Source organism: Excalfactoria chinensis, chromosome 1 (assembly GCF_039878825.1).
Source record: "Excalfactoria chinensis isolate bCotChi1 chromosome 1, bCotChi1.hap2, whole genome shotgun sequence".
Taxonomy (NCBI): Eukaryota; Metazoa; Chordata; class Aves; order Galliformes; family Phasianidae; genus Excalfactoria; species Excalfactoria chinensis.
In genome coordinates this window covers 157,193,737-157,218,523 of record NC_092825.1, presented here as the reverse complement: position 1 = coordinate 157,218,523, position 24,787 = coordinate 157,193,737, and the positions used below count along the sequence as shown (strand labels likewise).

Here is a 24,787-nt window from a genome sequence, read left to right as displayed (position 1 = left end):
ACACCAGGGCATGGGGTGTGTCCAGTGCACCCAAAGCGAAGGCTGGAAGGATGCACTTATTCCTCTTCCATTTGTTACCCACTCCAAATCCAGACCCTTTTCTGGACCAGATTTAGATCAGATGCCTTCTGCAACTTGTATTTATCTGAGCTCAGCTCTTTTTGCAGCACGCAGCAAGTGGTGGCTGGTTGCAGCTCACCACGCAGGAAACTGACACCCGCTTCTTAAATCACCTCAGCCTCTGCTCTGGGGAAGGAGTGCAGATCTATAAAAAGAGAATACAAGAAAAAAAGTAACTATATACATATGTACATATATGGATGTATATATGTAATACTATGGTAATACAATGTATAATTATTGCTTTATAACAAAAGCTCTCTTCTTATTTGTGGAGATTTTCACAAACTGGTAGGGCAGAAAGGGCTATTTAACACATATTACTCCTAATAAGGATAGTCTTTCCATAGATTGCTTCCATGTTTGTCTGTATACCCATTGTATATATCTAATCATAGCATCATTATGATATTATTATGTCTAAAACATGTAAATTCATCACTGTGAATTTTTGTCTGTTAAATGATGATTGTAACCGCTGCAGTGGTTGAAGATAATGGACTTCTGAATAACAGATCCTTATATGTAATGTATACCTCCTCAGGTGAAATAAAAATAGCAGCCTTCCTGTGCAGAAAATTTCATTCAACTGATGGAGAATCTTAAATGTCCATTTTAATCTTTGCAGATGTCAGTGGGAATGGCTTCATCGACGCCAATGAGTTAACAGATGTACTGAAGGCAGCCAACCTCCCTCTCCCAGGGTATAAGGCCAGAGAGCTCGTTCAGAATTTGACAACCTCAGAGAATGGCAGGATCAGCTTTGATGAATTTATTTCAGTAAGTGGGATGTTATTTCAGAGAATAAATACAGAAATAAAAGCACACCAACTTCTGAAAGATAGAATCATAGAATCATAGAATTACCCAGGTTGGAAAAGACCTTGAAGATCATCAAGTCCAACCGCAGCCTTACCATAGTACCCTAACTCTAACAACCCTCTGCTAAATCATAGCCCTGAGCACCACATCCAAACGGCTTTAAGAGGATTCAATCACCTCCCTGGGAAGCCTATTCCAGTAAAGAACTGTTTCCTAATATCCAACCTAAACTTGCCCTGGCGCAACTTGAGGCCATGATAGAACTAGTTGGGGAATTTTTAGTTCACTGCATCAGCAGAGGATATCTTTTCCCCAGAAAGAGCCTTTTCTGCGGCTAAATGTTTGTTTTTCCCCAGAATGTTCTCATTATCCTTGATGCTCAGATCATGGCGGTCCCTGGGGCACAGGAGAGCCATGAGCGCATCGTATCACTGAGGTGTTCCCCAGTGGAAAAGATGAGAGGAAGATGTAACTGAACTAGAAATCCTGCAGTTAACTGGGACAAATTAAATGAGTGCAGCTGCATATTGAACTGTCTTAATATCTTTTGATTTGGTTAACGCAACAGGATGATTTTTTTTTTGGTTTTAAGTTGTGGAAAGGTAATGCTATGGCTGCATGTCTATAAGAAATTTCAATAACTTGTTCTTTCTCTGGTCTAAACTGGGTCAAAAATGCTAAAATAGTGGGATTTCCGTTGGGGTGGAGAAACAGATTTTTGCTTGCCTTTTTCTCAAACTGAAACTTTCAAAGGTGCTCCTCCTGCAGACTTCAGCTCCACAGTTTCATGCCACAGATGTTTCTGCTACTGAGCTGGTCTTTGTTCATGGCTTTGAAAGTATCAGAGAGGATACACAGACTTTCCCCCATACCTGCTAAATAACACACAAGCTGTGCTCTTCCGTGTGTAAAGAAGTGGGGACGTGTCTCATGGACAAAGAGCTCATGGTTTTAACTTGCTTTAATTCTCTGCAAATCTAAAATTGTCTCTTGTGCTTGAAAGATTTTCCAAAACCTGAAGAGCGACGACGTTGCTAAATCATTCCGAAAACAAATCAACAAGAAGGAGGGGATCTGTGCTATCGGTGGGACGTCGGAGCAGTCCAGTGCTGGCACACAGCACTCTTACTCAGGTAAGCGCAGGGGTTCTGCGCTGATAACAACCAGGAGTAAATGTCTCCCTGTGTAAATCTGAAAGCAAATGGTACCTTTCTGCTAATGTGGGCAAGACCCCACCAGGGCCTCTGTTTGTGAAGGAGTATGGGGATTTGAGTGAACTCAAGCCCGTTGCACTTGTCATCTCATTTTGTTCATTTTTCAGCTTTTCTGCTCTATGGTTGGCTGAGCCATTTATACACCCTCGTGCTGGTCTGGCTAACTGAGGAAGACATATATTTGCATTCTCTGATTAAGTTAGGGATGGGCAGTTACACAGCTGTCTGGTTCACTCAGCTGAGTTAGTTATTTGTACAGAATAAATGCTCCCCCCAGTTCCCTTTGTGTCAAGACTAAGTTCTGCTCCCTTACAGTCAGTCACCCCATACATCCTTCCTCATCTTCCCTTCAGCTTCACAAGCTCGTACTTTTGCCTGTCTCCTCAGAGCCCTCTTCCCTTGTTGAAGTTTGTTGTTTGGTCACACCCAGATTTAGTAGGTTCTTTCCCCCCATGAACGTTTGTAAGTAAAATGACGGTAAATTATTGTAACATGGCAAATGGATGGGTTTGATGTTTTGTCTACAGAGGAAGAAAAGTATGCCTTTGTCAACTGGATTAACAAAGCCCTTGAGAAGGACCCTGACTGTAAACACGTGGTCCCAATGAACCCAGAAACAGATGATCTCTTCCAGGCAGTCGGTGATGGCATTGTGCTTTGGTAAATAATATTTCTCTTTAAAAAGATTACACTTCTTTCATGTTCAGCGAGGATTTTTCTTTCCCTCCAGACCTTTCCAATGAGAAGTCAGTGAAATCTGATCCCGGTAGTTACTTTTTCTTACTTTTGTTCAAGGACTTTGGGGTTTCATATGAAGTAACGTAAGATACTGAGTGCTTTTGTGGGAATTTCCACAAAATAAACTTCTACAACTTCACATTATGGTATCCTTGCCCCACGTTTATAGTATGTGACTCAAAATAATTGCTAGAGTATTGTATGAATGAGTGCAAATGTAAAAGGCAGAGGATGACTATGTTTGTGTAGTAACCCTCCAGCTCTTTGACTTCTCCTGTAGTGACAAAATCTCTATCTGCACATGTCACTATTAGTGTCTTTTGTTGTATTTTCTTTTGTTTCCAGTAAGATGATCAACTTTTCAGTCCCCGATACCATTGATGAGAGAACAATCAACAAGAAGAAACTCACACCCTTTACCATACAGGTACAAAAACGTAACAGGATTCCTTGCTTCTCCACATAGGATGCTCCAATGCTTAGAGCAAAGGCTGCACTTCATTCTGCCCAGCACAATCAGCCAAGGTTGTCTGTGGCAAACTGAAATGTTCAGATTCACATGGTCGAGAAGAATTATAGTTCTGTTTCTTTTTAAGCATTTGAGTAATTGGACTGAAGTGTTGTATTTGCACTTAAACCAGTGTATAAATGTTTACCTGGTCAAAGCTCGGGATAACTTTGTGGTAGACACCATATGAAAACAAGAGCAACTGGATAGATAATGTGGTGAAAAATAATAGGTGGAATAACTCTCATAAGGTTGAAAACACCCTCCCTGGTTACCCAAGCACTGGACTTGAATTCACCACTGCTGTGTTGTGGTCTGATGTCCTCACCCAAATATCAGCTATGGTCCAGGAAGTGCTGTGGGGCGCATTGGGCCTGAGGTGGAACAAGAACCTCTGCCTGTTCTTTACAGTCTGTGCTTTTTCACCTTGAGAACTGAATCCTTTCTTTATTTCTATCATCTGCACATAAATACAATTTAAAAACTGGACAAAAAATAAATTTTCACCTGCTTAAACTTTATTACGTTTCTCACACAGCAGTACATAGAGAGAGACTTTTATATGAACGACATCTATATAACAGGGTACAGAATATAAATAGATATATGGAATGGATGTGAACCTAACCCAGTTTAGCCCTCAGCTACCCTGATTAGATGGAACATTAGCCAGGCTCAAGTAAGCTCAGAAGCCATTAAATTGGATTTTTATGCTGTATACCACATTTTTCAGTTATAATCGTTTTGGTCAGCAGCATCGCTTAGTGATGCAGCCCAGATCAATCCCTGTCACATGTAGACATGATTCGATCAATACACCTTCCACTTTAACTTAACCCTTTTACAGCTGTCTGGTGGAGAAAAGATAATTAATTTGAAACGCTCCAATTTTTCCAGCTTATGAAAATTTACACCGTGTCTCTCCCTGTGTTTTATGGCTAATCAAATCTACCTGCCATGCCAGCAGCAGTGAAATTCATTTGAAAGTTGCAAATCTGTGTGAAAAATGGTATTTGCCAGGCTTTTTCATCTGTTTTACTCGCCCTGCTCATCAAGCCTCCTTTTTAGATATTGCAGACTTATGGCTCAGATTTACTTACACCTTTTGTTTTAAATAGGAAGAAAGTGGTGAAGGAACAAACGTTCATGAAATATCACTTTTCTTTCTGCCCCTCACTATGAATTACGTAAACCCTTTGCTTCCCCTGAACGCTCCCAGCTCTGAATTCCACATCCCGATCTTCAAACATAAAATAATGAGTCCTGAACAGTCCACGGTTGAAACGAGGTTAAAAATACAACAGGTTTATTCATACTGATTCCTATGACCGTATGCGTTTTGTATCCTTTGCCAACTAGCAATTTATTTGTATCTTGGGTGTAAGGGCTTTTCCATAAAGTTGCATGCCTGTACCCTCAGCTCTCCATTATTACGTCATTCAGATGTTTTCTTCCCTAGGAAAATCTGAACCTGGCCCTGAACTCTGCCTCAGCCATTGGGTGCCATGTTGTTAACATCGGAGCTGAAGACTTAAAAGAAGGCAAACCTTATCTGGTTTTGGGTCTTTTATGGCAAGTCATCAAAATTGGACTCTTTGCTGACATTGAGATCAGCAGGAATGAAGGTATGTGTGGCTCTTGGTTTCAGCGCTCTGTTGTTATTACTAAACACTCTTCTCAACACAAGTGTTCTAAAAAATATCTTAATTCAATGTTTAATTTAAGTCTTTGTTGCCTGTCTTCTTGACTGCTCTCATTTCTCTTGCTCTCCACAAGTTCTGGCACTCCAGACTCCGAGACTGTGTGTTGGCTTGTTTGTGCCAAGCCAATTTCATGCTCACTGAGTTGGGTATGATGGTCTACATCCAGGTGTATTGGTGTTTTGGCACTTTAGTCAACACAGAATTCATTCTGTCTAAACTTGGGATCAAGGAAATGCTACTTTCTTACATTTCTTTCTTTTAGTGAAACCAGTGCCAAACATCTCCCTTTCTTTGGAAAACTTGATCTACATAATAGTAGAATAATTTTGTCTGGAGGTTCTCTGGTCTGGTCATCCAACCACCAGCTTACAGCAGGACCGGTACCAAAGTTACCCATGAACTTGCTTCAGTGGAAGTCCTTGCATTTGTGCATGCAGTCCATACAGCACCTCTTCCAGATGCTGTGTTTGATAGCTTGCTCAACCTGCAGTGTCGCTACCTTCCTCCTGTTACCATGCAGATTTCACCTTCATTGCTTCACCTCTTGTACCCTTTTAACCCTTTCATAGCCAGAGGGATTAATTCTTAGAATTCCCAGTTCTTATTCCTTGTTGTGAAGCAATAATGGTGAAGCTGGTCACTTTACCAGGCTTAGTGGCTCTCTTCCCATAATGTTTTCCTTTATTTCTCATCTCAGACTTCTGTTTGTCAGGGTAGACAGGCCATTATCATTTTGATTTCTTTTTGGGTTCTCTCTTTCCCTGATAGCTTATTCCTCCACAGCTGTTCCAGGTGAAATTTCTCCTTTTTGAATGTGGACGTTGTATTCACAGTGTTTTCGTGAGCAGATAATATCCCAGCTTCTATGGGAAATACCTGGTATGGGCTAATATCATGATTGTTTTTCCCCCGGTCATGTCACATGGTGACTCAGATTAGTTCAGAAGACATCTAATACACTGAGGTTGTTCTCATCCTCTGTTTGTAATAAGAAGCTTCTAGCTAATAGCAGGTATTCATATTAATTCCCCAGCGAGTGTCTTTCAACATGGAACTATTGAATTTCACTCCATTTTTGTTACTGAGTACCATCTCATTTCTTCCTGTCTGATTTCCTCATGGTGCTCTGTGCTATGCCACCTACTGAATATCATCTTTTTTTCCTTCTTTTTGTGCACATTGCTACTACGTGTGCCAAGAAAAAAATAGAAGACATCATTAATCCAAAAACCAATCCATGATCAACACCACGAGGATCCCTCATCCAGACAACTTCTCTCTCTGATGAGCCTGCCCCAGTGATGGTCTCATTATGTAGCCAATTATTTTTCCTCATATCTAATCAGAATTTTCCTTACAGCCTTTGCCAGCTGCCTATGATCCTGCTGTTGTTTTGTTTTGTTTTAATTATTATTATTTTTTAAGGTATTCTGTGGACAAGTAAATGGTTCAGTATTTGGCATTTACTGTTTGTTTTTGTTTTTCTGTTGTACCTACTTAGCCTTGATTGCTCTTCTGAGAGAAGGAGAGAGCCTGGAAGATCTGATGAGGTTGTCTCCAGAGGAGCTGCTGCTGAGGTGGGCAAACTATCACCTGGAGAATGCGGGGTGCAACAAGGTCAACAACTTCAGCTCAGATATTAAGGTATGAAGAAAACTGACCAACAACAGCACAACAGCCTCTCCATGCCCCAAACCACGTCATCCACAGAAGGATCACATATCACTAAATGTCCCTAAATTCCCCCAGACTTTGATTTGGAAGGCTACCCAAGCTATCCTACCTACTAACTGGGTGTGGGGGAAGAGGATGGTTGTATTCCAGTTCCTCCATCTGGTATTTCCCACAGTACAACATAGGAAGAGTCAATTAGCATGACTGGGGACACACAGAAAAAAGCATCAGGGAAGGCAATAGGAGAGTCTGAGAATGATACAACATTGTAATTTTCTATTGTAATGGTTTTGGTTCACTGGTGTGAAGTTGATTTCAGAATACCTATGGAAAGGGAAGAGCATGTTTCATCTTTTCATCTTTTCATAGGCTGCCTGAGAGGGCAACTAATTAAATCCTAGTGAAAAATAAACTACACTTGCCATGTTTACGGTTGGAAAATAAGGTACACATTTGCCTCTCGGAGGCCAAGAGTTCAGTTTCTACAGGCCTGGAGCCCCCAGTACAGGAGGGACGTGGAGCTCTTGGAGCAGGTTCAGAGGAGGGACACTAAGGTGATCAGAGGGCTGGAGCACCTCTCCTATGAGGACAGGTTGGGGGAACTGGGATTGTTTAGCTTGGAGAAGAGAAGGCTCCAGGGAGACCTCATTGTGGCCTTCCAGTACTTGAAGGGAGCATAGAAACAGGAGGGGGGATGGCTGTTTACATGGGTGGATAGTGATAGGACAAGGGGGAATGGTTTTAAACTGAGACAGGGGAGGTTTAGGTTAGATAATAGGAGGAAGTTTTTCACACAGAGTATGGTGACGCACTGGAACAAGTTGCTCAAGGAGGCTGTGGATGCCCCATCCCTGGAGGCATTCAAGGCCAGGCTGGATGTGGCTCTGGGCAGCCTGGTCTGGTGGTTAGAGACCCTGCACATAGCAGGGGGGTTGAAACTGGATGATCATTGTGATCCTTTTCAACCCAGGCCATTCTGTGATTCTATGATTCTAAAAGTGTCCCTCCACCTCAATTCTGGTATAAATACCCACCTTCCAAATGTAGTGGGTATAAAGAATTTTTGGGGATATAAAAATATTTAATAAATGGGATTTGTCATAAAATAAGCAATAAAAATTAAAAAAAATAATGAGGTCATCTACTTTCCATTTCTAAGGAATATTTCTTTGATTAAGCAGTCAAGTCCTTCTACACTAACACGCAGTTTTGTTTTTCAGTTCTTCTTTGAGTTATTTTTGAGAGTAGCTTAATATTTTCCATACATGGATGCAACATAAGAAATGTGAACTTCTTGTCTTGTCCCTGCCCTTTTGCCTGAAAAAAAATAATGATACTGATGCTGTTGTTTTCAACTTTTGTCCTAGAAAGTTATGCTTTCTCTTCTATAACTGTTCCAGCGTTTCTTTGAAATCTGCTTTAAAACTCTGCTTTCTCCTTCTGCATTTCCCTTTATTAAATGCTCAGCAGCCTGACTTCTACAGCATTATAAAGGTATACATTTTCTTATCTCTAATTTGGTGTTCGTATCAAGTCGATTCTTACATCTCCTTATTGTTGCTGTCCTTTTTATAAGTGCAATGCAGCATTTTGCCTCATGCTTTTAGCTTTCGGTAGTGTATACATATTGGCTTAGGGAAGAAGTGGATCTGGCAAACACAGCATAAAATGGGGATTGTTAAGTGCTTCTAGCTTTAGTAATTTAATTGTGTAGTCCAATGATTGATGTAATAAAAATGAAGCATGTGTGCGCATTGTTCAAGAGAGCGCTGGCATGCAAGATCTGATCTGTGCTTTAGATGTAATTCTTCTCCCTTTAATTTCTCTGTCTGTTACAGGACTCCAGAGCTTATTACCATTTGCTGAACCAAGTTGCCCCCAAGGGAGATGAAGAAGGCATTCCAGCTATTACTATTGACATGTCAGGATTAAGGGTAAGATGAGATGAGTTCAGAGTAGATGCCAATATTTTCGGTCTGTTACTTGCATTGCTAGTCAACACAAAGTTGCACCAAGATAACAAAACAAGAAAACTCAGTGTAGCAGCATGATTGTATGTTTCAGAAGCTGAATAAATAAATGATGTATTTTACTTTTCTCTAAATATTCAGAAAGTCAGGGAGTGGTTTGGGTTGGAAAGGACATTAAAGATCATCTAGTCCAACCCTACTGCCATGGGCAGGGATATCTCCTGCCAGGGCAAGTTGCACAAAACCCCATTCACCAGCCCTTGAATGACACTGATAAATTACTAACATGTAGCAAGTATATTTAAATGTGTTTATTTGGGAATTTATCTAACCCTTCCTTTTTTACGTGTTGTATAACTAAAATAAACATGGCAGGGTAGCTGGATTATAGGTAAAGATCATCTGAAGCTTTGGTGTGCACACAGTGCCAGGCTGTGGGGTAATGTTGATGTGGCTCCATCTCTGTTTTTGGTTGGCACAGGAGAAGGACGATGTGCAGCGTGCAGAGTGCATGCTGCAGCAGGCAGAGAGGCTGGGGTGCCGGCAGTTTGTCACAGCCACTGATGTTGTCCGGGGGAACCCAAAGCTGAACTTGGCATTCATTGCCAACTTGTTCAACAAGTACCCTGCCCTGCATAAGCCAGAGAACCAGGACATCGACTGGAGCTCTATTGAAGGTAAGGAAAGTGCGCATAAAGAATGCTTCTGGACATCTAGCTGCAGAATCTCCAGCTCTGAGTTCATGATATGTTTAAGATGAAAATGTCTGTGGGATGTCTGAACCTCCATGGACTGTAGAGCACGCTTCTTAGCATGAGATAATAGTTGATCTGGCATTCCTTTAATTCACGGCATAATTTAAGAATATGATTTTACATAAACCTAATACCTGCCTGCTCTGGGCTGAGATCAGAACCATCAATGTGTGTATCATTTGTTGAGCTTCACATCCTTCTGTTTGCCCTGTGCTCTGGATCTGGAGTCCCAACAGCCTCCTCCCATGCAGTACTTTGGCTCTGAGGCAGGTGGTGCTTCTTGCAGAATAATCACTTAAAAATGCCTTTCTCAGCTCTCAAGCTCTAAACCCTCTTAAAGACGCCACTCAATGAAAGCTTTCAACTTCTAATACTTATAATTTTCTGAGGCATCATCAGTTAGAGCCATCATTAAACAAGGCAACAGGAATTGTATTTTTTCCCTTTTTGGTAACATTCAAAGATTTTATTGTTTATTTATTCCCCTTTGGTGCACAGAGATAGCTCAGAAAAACCTGAACTGAAAACATCTAAGTTGCTTCTGGATGGGGGGGGGGGGGGGGTCTAATTCTCGCTGCACAGCAGTTATTCAAAGATTTAAGGAGAAGGCAGCCCACTGTTTGTTTTTTGTATGCAATATATGTAGTAAATAGTTATACAGTTGGCTACAGAAAATAAAACAAACTGTAACAGGTCAAGTGGTAGTTAAAACTTAATCTTTTGAGATTCTAAGCTTTGCACTGTGAATCAGCAAAGTACTTAATCATGTGCTTAGAAGTAAGAAAAATATATCGTGTCCATGAAGTCAGTGGGAACAGTGGTTGCAAGTGCTAAGTTTGTTCTAGCATTTATTCAGTCTGTGTTGTGCTTACAAGGAGATCATAGAATCATAGAATCACCAAGGTTGGAAAAGACCTAAAAGATCATCCAGTCCAATTCTGAGATACTCAGAATAAATCTATATTTTCAATTATTTGAAAGTTTCTCAAAAGCCTCATGATGAAATTGTTCATTCTAGGGCATGGGCTCTTGAATTCTTGAAGGCATTTCAAGGCCAATGTAGCTAAATATTATAATATCTAGGGCACAAAGAAATATTACATGCACTGCGCTCTCTCATTTCTCTTGTCAGCCAGTGTCTCATTCTGTTTATTGTTCAGAGCACTGTAAATTCTGAATTATGGTTTCATCACAAGACACTTATTTTACTGGAATGCTGTGGTGTGCAGGCCTGTTGATTGATAGATCTGTTGTTTTAGGTGAGACAAGGGAAGAGAGGACGTTCAGGAACTGGATGAACTCCCTGGGCGTTACTCCACGTGTAAATCACTTATATAGGTAAGGAGAGGCTTTACACTTTCTTCAGACAATACATGCAGCCAGAAAATTGTTTGTAGAAAACATAGAAGAACTTTTAGGCCTTAAAATAATATGCATATAAGGTCCAAAAGTATATATGTACATGTATATACGTATGTATGTGTATATATGTATGCATATATACATTTACCTGTACTAATGGTTCAGCTGAATACCTTTCTTCATTTACTTGGTCATTAATCTATCTTTTTTGTTGTTTTCAGTGATCTGTCAGATGCCTTGGTTATCTTCCAGCTCTACGAGAAGATCAAAGTGCCAGTAGACTGGAACAGAGTGAACAAACCACCATATCCTAAACTAGGTGGCAACATGAAAAAGGTACAGAAAGCTGGGATAGCCCCAATAGCAATGCCTTACCCCCAAGGAATGTCTACAGGATTTCAAGCAACAATACCAGCACTCGTGTTGCTCTCAAGCCTGAAGTACAACACATCACATGGTTTTCTTTTGTCTAGTCAGTGAATAATTTTTCACCCTGAAAAAAGAAACATGTTTGACTCACATTAGCTCCTTTGACAAGTGAATAGGGCTGATAACGTAAAAAAGACTTGACACCTTTTGTATCAATATTTGAAAACTGTATTTGAAGACCACTTTTGCTACTGCTTTAGTCACCAACTATAATGTATTTCCAGCGTGAGTCATATGGCACCAGCTTAATTGCTGCTGTCCGGACCACTGCCCTCTACATCAAATGAAGACAGTGATGATAAGCATTCTTGACCAGGTGCCTCAAGAACTGATCACAAAGCTGCTGCTAAATACACAGCTTTCTCCCAGCTGTCTGGGTGAATACCTCCATCCACTTAAGGCAGGGTGATTAATTGACCTGAAATATTGGCTGAGACATTGATCCTTTGTCTCAGTGCAGTGCCATGTTGCTGGAGGTGCTCACGAGCTGCAGATTCACATTTCCCGGGGTAATGTGTTTTATGAGCTCTGATGATGAAGTATAACATTTTCTTCTAGGCTGACTTGTATCTTAGTATCTTTGGGATGGTGCTGGCTGCTGGTAGTCAAATATTATCTATATTGTCTGTATTATCTGTCAGAAAGGATAGACCAGTTTACCCAGGAGGATATGAGCTAAGTGATACAAAGAATGTACAGTAACAGTGGATGTCTTGTCAGCCACTTCTTTTTTTCCATATTTTTGAACTTTATTAACTGATTCTATCATTAACAGCTTGAAAACTGCAACTATGCAGTGGAACTGGGAAAAAACCAAGCCAAATTCTCCCTTGTTGGCATCGCTGGACAAGATCTGAATGAAGGAAACCGTACACTCACACTGGCCTTAGTCTGGCAGTTGATGAGGAGGTATGGCAGTCAAATACAAGCTTAGGAGTGTAGACACTGCTGGCATAGTAGTAATTTCCAGATGCTATTAACAAAAAGAATTTACAGGCTACAGCTTTTTCTTTCATCTGTTTGCACATAGATGCAGAGGCAGAGTAACCTAGTTAGGGATGTGATCATGAAGCACATTATCTTGAGGCCAGGGCCATTACATTCAAATCATGCAGAAGGTTATTATCGTCACCATCCATATACATAAATGAATGTTCGTTGCGTGGAAGAGAGAAAAACAAGATGAAATGTCTCTGTATTGAGGAGTAGAGAGAAGGTACTGGAAACAAAGAACTAATGCAGAAATTTTGTTATCATCTGCTACCTGGAGCAGATGCAACTTGGTAGCTCTTTCCATTTTAATTTCTGTGTGTCTGTGTTTAAAACTCCATAATAAGTTGCAAAGGGAGCCAATGGCTAGGAACCGAATACAGATCACATCCTGCAACTTGTGAGTTTATCAGGTGATTGATATAAGGAGGTGGTGATGACTTGCCATCAGCTCGTCTTTCCAGGGTGTATGCTGTCACATACGCAAAGTGTTTCAGGTCTGTGTTTCTGCAGGATGTCAGTTTTAGAAGAGAACAAATATCTTCTGCCTATAAAGTCAGTGATTATTTCTTAAAACAATAAGGGAGTGAGTCATTTGCACTGAGATCCTAGGAAAGGGACCTTTTAGGCATGCTGAGAATCGAAATCTTTTGACGTTCCCAAAGCAGTGACTGAGGAACTGGGGGTGAATGAGAACAATTAGATGAATTAGCATTTTATGCTGTAATACATACATTCTCTGAGTGTGTGGGGAATGGGGGATATTGGGTCTAAGAGGTCTATTGGTTTCATTTGATCTATTTGGGTTTGAGGTTATGATAGACTTTGAGTGACTATTCTGGCTTTCCTCTTCAGGTACACCCTGAGTATCCTGGAAGATATCGGTGGTGGAGAGAAGGTGAACGATGAAATCATTGTCAGCTGGGTCAATGAAACACTGACTGCAGCCGGCAAGGATTCAACCATCTCCAGTTTCAAGGTACAGATTTTTGTTAGAAGTTTGTGCTCAGGAATCTGTTCTGCAGTGTGTGTGTGTTATATACATGGTGTGAATGTAGGCATATGTATGCGTATACTCACACACTACATTGCCATATAATCGAGTACAGTGTTTAGTTATTTTTCATTCCCTTTTAAAAGCATTTTCAGACATGTAGATTTTATTCAACGGCCTTTATTATGAAAAGGTAGTAGAAAGATGATATAAACATAACAGAAAGCACTTTGAATGCCATTTTGATGCATGAAATCAAAGTACGGAGCAGGGATGATAGCTGACAAGTACTGTGTTGTTGACTATTAAACAGCAACAGTTAGAAGTGATGGCATTAAAGCCAGCAGTACACTAACAATCTGGTAGTACCATTCAGGGCTGGAGCCCCATTTTACAAGGTACATGGATGCACTCCAATTCCAGACAGCTTCCAATTTCCCTAATATATTACCGCTTCCCAAGCTTGGAAACATGCAATGGATATAAATGATCAGTTTGCACCAGCCGAAGTCCCCTGTCACTCCCCATCAGCAGATTTGCATCACTAAGGTTTCCACCCAGCAAACCCAGAACTCTGTCTTGTGATTTAATACTGTCTCATCCATTCAGAAAAAAACACAAAATCCATGAAAGGTTTCTGAGTCTGCCTTAGTAGCACTTCGTAAAGATCTCAATGGTAAATGAGCTGCTATTGCTCTGGAGCCCAGACTCTGTCTTTGTGAGAGATATATCTTCCTGTTCCTGCATCTAATTGTGTTTTTCATCCATGCAGGATGGAAAAATCAGCACCAGCATGCCAGTCCTTGACCTCATTGATGCCATTCAACCAGGATCAATCAAATATGACCTCCTGAAAACAGAGGATCTTAACGATGAGGAGAAGCTAAATAATGCTAAGTAGGTTCCAAGTGACACAACTACTTTTAACTCCATGCTCAGGCTTGCCTGATTGTCTTCAATACCACTCTGCTATCTCTCTCATTTGGCACATCCTCAGCTGAGAACCTCCAGAGTTAAAAGCGTGAAGGCCAGAAGTTAGGCACTAAAAAGGGCTATATCATTGGAAATGAAGTGTATAATGTCACAGTTCCTGATTTATCATTCACTTCACAAGATCAAAATCACTTGGCTTCCCAAGTTCCTACTTTGGCCTGTTAAACTTAAAACTCTTCTGGAGATGGGGAATAAGGCCAACAATCGTAAGCCAGGAAAACCCGTAATTAGAGGCCATGATACCTCATTAGTCAAATACAGGTGGTACAAGGACATGTTTAAGGCAGAAAGGGGAGACAGGACTCATGCCTGAAAAACTGTCTTTTTGGAGCGCAAATGATTTCCTAGCAGGAAGCCATCCTGAGAACATCATCCCCTGTCCTGTCAGAGTTACATGGATCACCTCCCAGTCTCTAATTAGTTTAGCTTCTCCTTTGCTTTTTGACAGCTACAAAAGAGAAAAGGATGACTGCAAGGCAATCACAGCTGCAAATATTTATTATAAAGACTTTTCCCACTGTTCTTTTACCCTCTTATTTCCTATCATCCATTCCTTTTTTTTCCTTGCTGTCCTCTGTATGACCCTCCCTGTACTCCATTTTTTCCATCCCTCGGCTCATGTCTTCCTCTGACTTTTTCCCTACCTTTCTTTCCCCACATGAGTGTCTCTCTGCATTTGTGAGGGGATTTTGCAGACGAATGTGTTCTGCAGTGGAAAGAACCTGGATTTTTTTCCAGCATTTTTCTTATAAAGATAGAAGATGGATACCCACAGGACAACAGCCGGTAGTCCTGCACAATCTGAACAGGGGATGGAAAGGTCAGATCACAAATTTTGAGCAGAACTCAAGCAGAAGTCCCTGAACACTGATTTCCAACAACACAGATGTCCACCAGCATCAGCTTTGTGCTTTCCCTCCTTGTGAATTTATTTAAGTACAAAGATTGAAAAGCCATGAGAAAAGGAGCAAGACCAGTGTTGTCAGGATAATCTTTCAGGACACGGGAGACTAAATGTGTTTCAGACAAGTGTAACCTTTACTGCAGGTAGTCAGTGCTCTAACCATGAAAGAACATTAGACTCATAGAAATCACAGAATGATTTGAGCTTTAATGGATCATTAAGGACCATCTAGTCCAACTCCCCTGCAATGAACAAGGACACCTACAGTTAGATCAGGTGCCCATATTCTATCTTTTACAAGATATTTAGTGCTTTATGACCATGGCTCTTGTGTTCCTATAGAATAGTTTAATTTTGGTGAAGCCACTAAGAAAGTTCCCAACCCACTTGAGTATTGATCATGAAAAAATTTCTTATCAAAGGGAATATTAATACTTCTGCACTGATTTATTTCTTTGTGGTTTCTTTTTCCCCACTTGCAATGCAGATATGCCATCTCCATGGCAAGAAAAATTGGAGCAAGAGTCTATGCCCTCCCAGAAGACTTGGTTGAAGTAAAGCCCAAAATGGTTATGACGGTGTTTGCTTGCCTTATGGGGAAAGGAATGAAGAAAGTTTAAAGCACAAGAGACTTGCACTGATGCCTGGTATTCACCCTTTTGATTCCCTCAAACTGGATGCTCTTCTCTGTATCAAGGAAACATGCAGGGTGCTCATGCTCATAAGGCATGAATATTATACATGGTGCCAGATCACATGAAAGTTGTGTATCCAGAAAATATTTTATTTCAAACAGAAATATATGCTTGATTTCTTTGCCTTACTTTCCACTTTGCTAGATATAACCATTTCATATTCCTGAATGAGGTTTCCAGGAGGCCTATACATAACCTCCAAGTAATGCATACCAGGATTATGTGGCAGAGGCCACTTGGAGATCTTTGTCTGTGGACGTGCAGATGGCGTTTAGGATTATGAAGTGTTGTATACTGCTTTTGCCTGAAAATGTCTTTGTGCTTCTGGCAGTGCTTCTGCCGTACTGCCTTCAGTTTGCACCAGGGGTTGCAAAACGGGTTTCCTCGACCAGGGCAAGTATTAGTGACTCTATTTTTGGAATGGTGGAAACCCTCTTAAGAAATGCTGATGGAAAGAGGAAAGTGTGTGGGTCTGCTGTTTGCTGCAGGTGTGTGATCTGTGCAGTATCTTTCCCCGCGAGCTCTGCCTCTGCCATCACTGGCATTACTCACAGACTACATTACTGCTCACAGCACCATACTGGAACCTTGTCCTCCAAGAGCAGCTGAGCTCTGGAGTCTCCATGGGGAATGTTCCCCAAAGGATAATTCATTTTAATGCCATAATACACTTAAAACTTAAGCAGATTGCAAAGCATGATAGAGATGACAAGCGTGTTAAGCAAACTAAGGGGGTACACTCAGTTAGTAGCAATAACAAACCAGAGGTAAGAAGTTAACCAAAGGGACACAGAATGATATATTTATGTACTGAATGAAAATTAAACGGTGAACTGTTCAGACTTGCACTCAAAGGGCTGTGGCCCTGATTCAGAAGAGCATTTAAATGTGTGCTTACAAACAGAACACACGTTTCAATGCTTTCCTGAACCCAGGCCAGGATCCTCAGCTGAGCAGCTCCCAGGGCTCTTGCAGATTGCCCCAGCTGAGGACCTCACCCTGCCCATGAATGGCCAGCGGGTGTTTGCACTGAATCTCTTCCTTGGTGTGAGTCATTTTCTGTCTTGGCCTTCACGTGGATTTTGCTGTGGTGAAATGCAGAAGGAGGGAATTTTGCCTTAATGCGATCCTGTTGATACAGTCTCGTTTTCCTCCTTCCCCCATCCCCCAGCCCCTTCAGAATTGCCTTAATAAAGAGCCGATATCCAATGATATTAGAAGTCTCTCCAAATAAAGTGTTCTACAAAGCCAAACGTGCGGTCTTTGCTGTGAGCAGGGCGGGTGCTGATGGGGAACTGTGCATCCCATAGCTGAAAGTGGGACAAATTTAACCAAGCGGTGCTGCGGCTTTGCTGAGCGCGTGTGAGCCCTGGCACCAGTGCAGCAGTGCCAGCTAGCCGCAAGATGGCATCGCTTCTCTGGAGGTTTAGAGTCTGACAGACGGTGAGCTCTGAAAATGCTTTGGGAAATGCTTTTCCTTTGGGAAATGGAGAAAAATTGGGATATTTAACCCTAGGCAAAGTGCCGGCACCCATCAGCACGCAAAAGGGAATAAGATCTGTCGGTAGAGATGCTGCTGTGAGTGCCTTAGCAGTTCTTCATCCCTATCTCTCGTCTCCTGTGAAAAATAAAGCTGTCACAGACCCAGACGTGTGGGAATAACTGTAAGGGCGTATAAATATTTTCACTTATCACCTCAGTTTAACTAATAGACTTGGGTTGGTTTGAAATGGACTTGAGGTTTTGCTTCTGTGGACTGGTAATAGCAGCCTGTAATAAAGCTCCTGCTTGCTCCTGAACGAGCTAATCTCATGACAAGCATCACCAAGAAATGAATGGGAGGGATGAAGGGGGGGAAGGCTTGGAATCTTTGTGCTGTTGCTTTTCTCCAACTTTTTTCCATCACTCTCAGAGAATGCAGCTGTCTGTGGGATCACTCCCAAATCAAGCCAGCTTTGTAAGCGCTTCCATTATTGATTTGCCTTGCGCTATTAATCATCATTTTCCAAGCTTCTAACAGGCTTAGCTATTCATCTGAATAAAAGTAAAGCATCAGCAGTTACCCTAAGTAGAAGAATAAAACCATGAGGGCAATCAATCCACGTGCTTTAGGTTATGGTCTCATCACCAGATGGACTCAGAAAGAAATATCCCCCCATGGTGCAGTAGAGCATAATTAGGTGCATGATGAGGATTTTACACCTTGCTGTAAATCATCTCTCCTGGCTACTTTTAGAAAGGGGATACCAACAGCACGTGTTCTTGTACAGATGAAGTCAGGTTTCTGCTTCTTCCAGAGATGGGAATGAATGGGCATCACTCCTTCCTGCAAGGGCAGAGCACAGTTTCAGGTGCTGGTGTCCACCACTGCCAATCTAAGGTGGTACCAGTGGACTTTATATACCTTAGGGTAAGCAAAGTCTGCCCTTCCCACAGCAAGGGGATCTTTGAGATCCCTTTCAACACGAGCCATTCTGTGATTCTCCGATTCTATTAATTAGGATCAACATCTGATTCAGTTCTTACTTTGTTCATCTTTTTAATGCAGATCATTTCTGCCACCACGAAAATCACATCATTCTCTTGGCTCTTTCCCTCAGAGTTTTCGTTCTCCTCAAGTAAAACCCAATTTCCTCGCAAGGTGCAAGTTATTACTGCTTGGAAAGTACATCACAGATCCTTAATAAATCACCCCAAGCCTAAAAATGCCTGAATTCCCATAGGCCATATGCTCATCAGTAAAGATATGTCTGAAATTTGTGTAAAGGGCAGAAAGCCACAGAACTGATAATGCTTAGAAGCACCGAGATCCCCCAGGGTGGGCACTCATTTAATGCACGTGTCAAGGATCTAAAGGAATGCGGCAAGGAATATCACAAAGCATGGAGGGAAACCCCCCCCCCCCACATCCACTTGGGAAACCTGCCAGCAGGTGAGTGGCACATATGGTGCTGCTTTGTTTCACACAGGCAGAAAAACAACAGCCCGTTGCCAGACACTCCTGTCAGCCTGTTCAGGCTCTTTGCCATGGTTGAGCAAACCAGACCATGTGTTGGTTTGTCACCGAGGAAAGGAGATGTCTCCTGACCAGTCCTGACATATCTTCATCCACAGAAGGATGCCCTCCCTTGCTTTTGCCACCATGGAACAGCACATGTACAAGAGGTGGTGGCTGTGTACCAGATGCCTCAAACCCTCTGGACCTCAAGATTCAGGTTGTGTGCCAGTGAAACACCTCAAGAGAAATGTAAGCCCTCACCACTAGCCTTGCTCCTGCAGCTTGGTGCACACTCAAACCACATTTCATATCAGGGGATGTGGCTGCAGTGCCCCGTAATGCCTCAGTTATGATCCTTCCCAGTCCAACATTGGGCACAGGGTGAACAGAGCTTACAGCAAACATAAATGTCTCTTTGCCAGGATTATAGGTTCTGCTAATGGTAGTGTCCATGAACAGTGCTCATGGGATCTCCCTGTGCTGTCACAAACTTTCTTCTCTTGCTAAGCCTTACTGCCACTCTTCTAACCTCTGCCAGCCACCATGCAGGCAATGTGGGCAGGTTCAAGCAGTCCAGAGAAGAGCAGCAAACACTGCTGACACATTCAGATGTGGGTGTGGTGGGTCACCATCTCCTCTAGTTTTCACAAAAATAAATAGGAGGCATTAATTTAGGAGTGACTTACAGAGGGAAAGAGGTACATACATACATCCTCTTGCACTTCAGCCAAAGCACGCTCGCTGCACACAGTGCATACGGCACCTTCCCCAAGTGTTCCCGTGGCTCCCCTTGATGTCCTCTGTCTAACAATGTCACACTTCAAGTGCCAGCTGTTGAGATACTGGCAAATAAATCAATATCTACTGGCAGCATAAAAACATGAGTCACCTGGGGAACGCACTGTTTGGGTGGAAGCTGATAACAGCCCTTCAGGAAACCGAGCTCATGAGGGAAGCATTCAGCCAGCAATGACAAATCCTCACCTCCTCAACCTGCATACACAATTTGCTGCTGAATTGAACTACAGCATGTTCTTTGCTGACCTGGAAAGCTAAACTGCAACGAAAGGATAAAATTGAATGAAATAGGTGGGGGGCAACTTGTGAGTACTCAAAACCCACAAAGCGAACGTGTATTTTCAGGCTCTGCTCATATCTAGCAGTCACACACCAGCACTCACACAGGGCTGAGAGGTTCATTTTCTGCCAGGTTAACTCATCATTTTCTAACGCAGGTAGAATTCAACCATTATATTTGGGATTGACATGAGGGAGAAATGCCAGAAGCACAGGTAGCTGGAGATAAACCACAGTTTGCCACCCTGGTGGTTTCGTGCTCTGCAAAACTCTTTCCAGACTGAAATGACAGAGGTTGGTGACATTGGCCATGTATGTAAATGATCACAGTGCCCTACGGAGATTAATTGGTTCATGAATAAAGATGAGGAGCTGAGGTGTGCAGGGAGAAATCATTTATCAATTATATGCCTTGGAAAGCTGAAAGATGATGCAGCTTTAACAGCTGAATGGGTTTGAAAGGGAGCCTTGTAAACTGAGTTCTAATTCTGTTCTGCCGCATTCATAATAAAGGGCTGTTAAACTAATTGCATCCTCGTGTGGCTCATGAGCAGCAGCCCTCAGCTGCACCGCACAGCAAGCCACGGGGATCAGAGTTTAGTTAGATTTCAGTCACCCTTTGCCTCATGCAAGGATGCTAGCCGGTTACCTTTGGCCTCTTTGATAGTGATAATGAACCAAAAAAGGGAAAAAGCCTGTAAATATATTAATTTTGCACTTGAAGCTGAATTAAAAGAATCAAGAGGAAGAGCACAGACCCACTTGGCTCGTGTATTTTGCTTAAGTCACATGGACCCATTGGGTGCCTATCCCTGGAGGGACTCGTTATGGATTAATGAAGCAAGAAGAGTCAGGGGGATGACACCAGTGGCAGAAGGCCACTATGAGATTCCCCCAGAGCCTTCTCTTCTGAAGGCTGAAGAGCCCCAGCTCTTTCAGCCTTTCCCCATAAGGGAAGTGCTCCAGCTCTCTGATCAGATTTGTGGCTCTCCTATCTTAAAGCACCACATAATAAAAGATTTGCCAAAGCCTCATCTGTATGAAGTACGACCCCAGCACAACATTCAAAGGATGTTGATATGACTACATGTAGAAAGGGAGGGGAGAAATAGAAGTAGCCGAAGGAGTGAAGATCTCTCTTTGGAACTGCCTTTAAAGTGTGATTATACCTCAAAATGCAATATAACAAAGACATCAGGAGGCTGTGTACACTGCCAGTCCTAATTCCAACAGCAGTAGTGTTGAACAAAGAAACAGAGAGACTTTTGTTTATTATGTGCTATCAAATCTAGGGCCCAATCATCCCTTTTTGAGCAGAAGCCTGTGCATGTCTAGAAGTTAACAGAAATCAGCACAGTACAACTGCAAGGCTTTGGGTTTCATCTGTTGCATGAATACATGCAGGCACCAGTTCAGTATAGCCCACAGTCTGCTCAGTGCAGCAGTAATAATAATGAATCCAGGTGCATCAAAAACTTTGAACTCAGCTGGAATGTTTGACAAAGTAGCTCTTCATTAGGCAGTGCTGACTCATCAGAAGCTGGAAAGGAATGGTTTTGATGGGTTTCCCAACTGGAGAAAAATATATTTCCTCAAGAAAGGAAGCTTCCAAAGTGTTGAAATCCCCCCTTACAACAGTTACTACATCCAATCTTTCTTCTTCTAAGTCTGAAGGTATCCAATCTGATAGAGAGAGATAATCAATGAGATTTGCTGGAAGAAATCCATCCTCCTACCCCCAAGAAAGTCACCCCAGCTTCTCTTGTCATGGATGAACAGAACCAGGCATTTAATTACCCAATAATTAAGATGCCTTCAGCAGGCCAGACAAACTGACAGTTGGGCTAGATGATCTCGTAGGTCCTTTCCAACCTTGTGATTCTATGATTCTATCATTCCTCCCCAAAAGTGCTCATTTCTCTGCAGTGCTTATGGAAGCAGCAAAAGGTGGCTCGCTCAGATGCCACAGTCTGCACTGAATCTCTTCATCTGAGAGGGTGAGATGAGTGGGTGGTGGGAATGTCAATCTACGCCAAAGGACATGATAATCCCTAACAGCTGAGTGAAAGTGAGGAATTCAGTACTTACGTTTGGTATCTAAATACATTCCCATCCCTTATGTCAGATTTTTTACTTAGGAAAATGCTTTGGGAGTAGTCAGTGTATGTAGGTGGTTGCTCATCGGAGCACAAACCTCAGTGACACAGTAAAACTAGATCATATCAGGAGGGGAAATCTGATCCATTTATAGATTGAGCTGTCACAGAAATTGCTTTTGTGTGTGAAATGTGTGTCACGTGGTACAAATATATCTATGAAGATACCTCATGCTTCTGAAAAACAATCTACTTCATGAAGGTGCCTGCTGGCCAGAAACCTCTATATAGGCTTCCAGTTGGGTAGTGCTCTTGAGGTTGTGATGATGGTATGGGTAAGTGTTGTGGTAGGTACAGAGCTGCCATTAAATGACCCCAGCATGGCAACTGGCGATGCTGGCTTTGCAAGCTGTGCACGACCTTGTTACTGAGACTGTGTAAGTGAGGGGTGAGATACTGTTTGTGTAGTTTGAACACTAAAGAAAGGGGAAGAAAAGCAGAAATGATGCAAATAAGCAACATCCAGCACATGTTTGAAAGGCAATGGTTTCACATCTTACCTTGAGCCATGAGCCCTGAGAAGCTTTCAGACAAGTAAGAGTGGGTGGGTACGCTCATGGTCACTCATGTCATCCATCCTACATTTCCTTTCTGTTCACTGCATTTTGGTGTGTGGTGTTTGAACCACAGGACTTGGGTACATCCTTCTCTCAGAATTTCATTGAGTACCTTTGATTTCTTCAAGCATCCACTGTTTCTTTTTTTCGTGTAGGTTTGTGAAATATCTCCATATCGGAAACAATAATAATAAATACTTTGAAAATATTAAGCAAATGGTGACTCTCAAACATGATGTAAACCATCTTTCTGCAGACAAGCTGGAGAACCCATAGGGAAAGCAGTCAACATACAGAAATGTCTGATTTCTACCACTGGTCCAGAATTTCCTTCTCAGGTAGATAGGGTAAAGTAGTCCCTTTTACCACTTAATTATCATGTTAAGATATATATGAAAATGATCCTTTGTTACCTGTAAATCTACTCCACTATTTTTTCAGTTTCTTCTGCTCCATTTTTCTCAGTAGATTTAATTTCTTTATATTTATATTTGTGAATTCCAGAGTTGGGAACAACTCAATGTCCAAGTTTTGTCTCCTGTATTTTCTCATTTACCAGCAGCTTCTTTTTGCCTACGTGAGTGGAGAACCTCTGAACCATCAGTTTAAAAATCAACCACGGCAGCAGAGTGCTGCCCTCTTCCCATGCTGGGAATGGCCTGTGGGACTTAACCAAACTTCATGTCTCTTTGAACAGCATTTAGAAAAGATAAAGAAGGAACTACAAAATCTAGGTGAGGTGTCAGTGGCTTAGCTTTATGTAAGCCTTTTTTGTTTGTTTGCATGTTTGTTTCCATTGGGTGTCCAGTTTGAGCTCAACCTCATGTTTTCAGTTTGGTGATTTTCAGTGTTTGCGTATTATTGCAGAGATATTAACAACAGGTGATTCACTTCCACTGACTTCAGCCACCTAAAACTTTGCAGTCTGGCTTTCTAGGATATATCTGCCCACCTAAATAAAAGAGAGCCAGGACTGCATTTAATCTCTGAAGTCATGGCTGCCTGCTGACCTAAAGCACTCTCTCTTGTCTGGACCATTCCAGAATTGTTTTAGAGGTGGATGGTGGGTGAATCCTAATCCATCCTATCTAACTCAGAGGTTGCTTGAAGGTATTTTTCTCTCAGCTACAAAGCTACAATCTTAAGATACTCCTATAGTGTCAATAATAGAATATCCTCATTCACACCCAGGTGTTGGCTCCCTGGTGTCCTCATGGGGCATATGTGGATTCACTCCTTGGTCCTATTCCATAATGAACATCCTATGGAACAAAACCAGTCACCTGAAGAACCTTCTACATAAGACAGCATGGATGATACTGTGACAGACTTTGTTCCCTTTAACGTGTTAACACCTGTAACATGCTTAGCTAAGGGCTAAGGACCATAGTGCTCGAGACATAAATGAGCATCTCTCTTCTACATAAGGCTGTCGTAGGGGTGTTCTCTAATCACTGCCATGCCTGCAACTGTTGCATTGGTGTGTGGGAGAAGAGGACTTCAACCATGTAACGAGCCTGCCATGTCCCAGTCAAGTTGATTTACCATTTAAGCACAGAATGTATGTGGAGATCATCCATTTTGGACATGTCAACTTCATTCAGCTTTTTTGGCATGTCCTGTCTGGGCAGCCATTTGAGACAAAGATTGGGGCATGCGAAATTGATGAGATTAGGATTTTATCAATTGGACTTTCTAACCTCATTGCCTCTCCTCTCATCAGCTTCATGCTGACCTGTGATATGCTGTAGGAGTACTGAATGCAAAGCATGCTGCTAGATCTTGATAAATATGACAGGAGCACAACAACGTCATGCTTGGTGTTCTTCCTTATGTCTGTGGCTTGTAGCCACAACGAAATAAAACAAAGGCTCAGATGACAAAGTGGCTCATCAGCACGAAAATGCCCCAAATGTACCTTGTCCTTTCTATGCTGTGTGACCTCAATACGAGCAGAGCCTGCCCAGGGAGTTCTGTCATATTGACTTAGCTACCAGGAGGTTGGGGTTGAGTGAGAGGCACCATTAAATTTTAACCACTCTTCAAATAACATTTTTGAAGTCAATAATATGGGTCCCGAACCCTTGGCTTTGCAACAGAATTGGGTTTCACTGTGGATGCTGTGAAG

General features: G+C 42.0%; 1 protein-coding gene across 8 annotated transcripts in view; it reads left to right on the top strand.

Moving 5' to 3' along the window:
• LCP1 (lymphocyte cytosolic protein 1) overlaps positions 1-17,667 on the top strand; it is a 43,915-nt gene extending 26,248 nt beyond the window's left edge. For 3 of the 8 annotated variants that reach the window (XM_072332041.1, XM_072331992.1, XM_072332049.1), the window contains exons 3-16: positions 749-900; positions 1,946-2,075; positions 2,684-2,816; positions 3,240-3,321; positions 4,862-5,027; positions 6,607-6,749; positions 8,618-8,713; positions 9,231-9,426; positions 10,764-10,842; positions 11,088-11,202; positions 12,071-12,204; positions 13,141-13,264; positions 14,052-14,176; positions 15,664-17,121. In XM_072332041.1, coding sequence (XP_072188142.1) covers positions 749-900; positions 1,946-2,075; positions 2,684-2,816; positions 3,240-3,321; positions 4,862-5,027; positions 6,607-6,749; positions 8,618-8,713; positions 9,231-9,426; positions 10,764-10,842; positions 11,088-11,202; positions 12,071-12,204; positions 13,141-13,264; positions 14,052-14,176; positions 15,664-15,796 — 1,808 coding nt within the window. In that variant the 3' untranslated portion in view covers positions 15,797-17,121. Of the gene's footprint in view, positions 1-748; positions 901-1,945; positions 2,076-2,683; positions 2,817-3,239; positions 3,322-4,861; positions 5,028-6,606; positions 6,750-8,246; positions 8,274-8,617; positions 8,714-9,230; positions 9,427-10,763; positions 10,843-11,087; positions 11,203-12,070; positions 12,205-13,140; positions 13,265-14,051; positions 14,177-15,663 lie in introns of all 8 variants that reach the window. The other 5 variants (XM_072332032.1, XM_072331984.1, XM_072332003.1 and 2 more) reach the window with 3 other exon arrangements.
• The last annotated feature ends 7,120 nt before the right edge of the window (positions 17,668-24,787 follow it).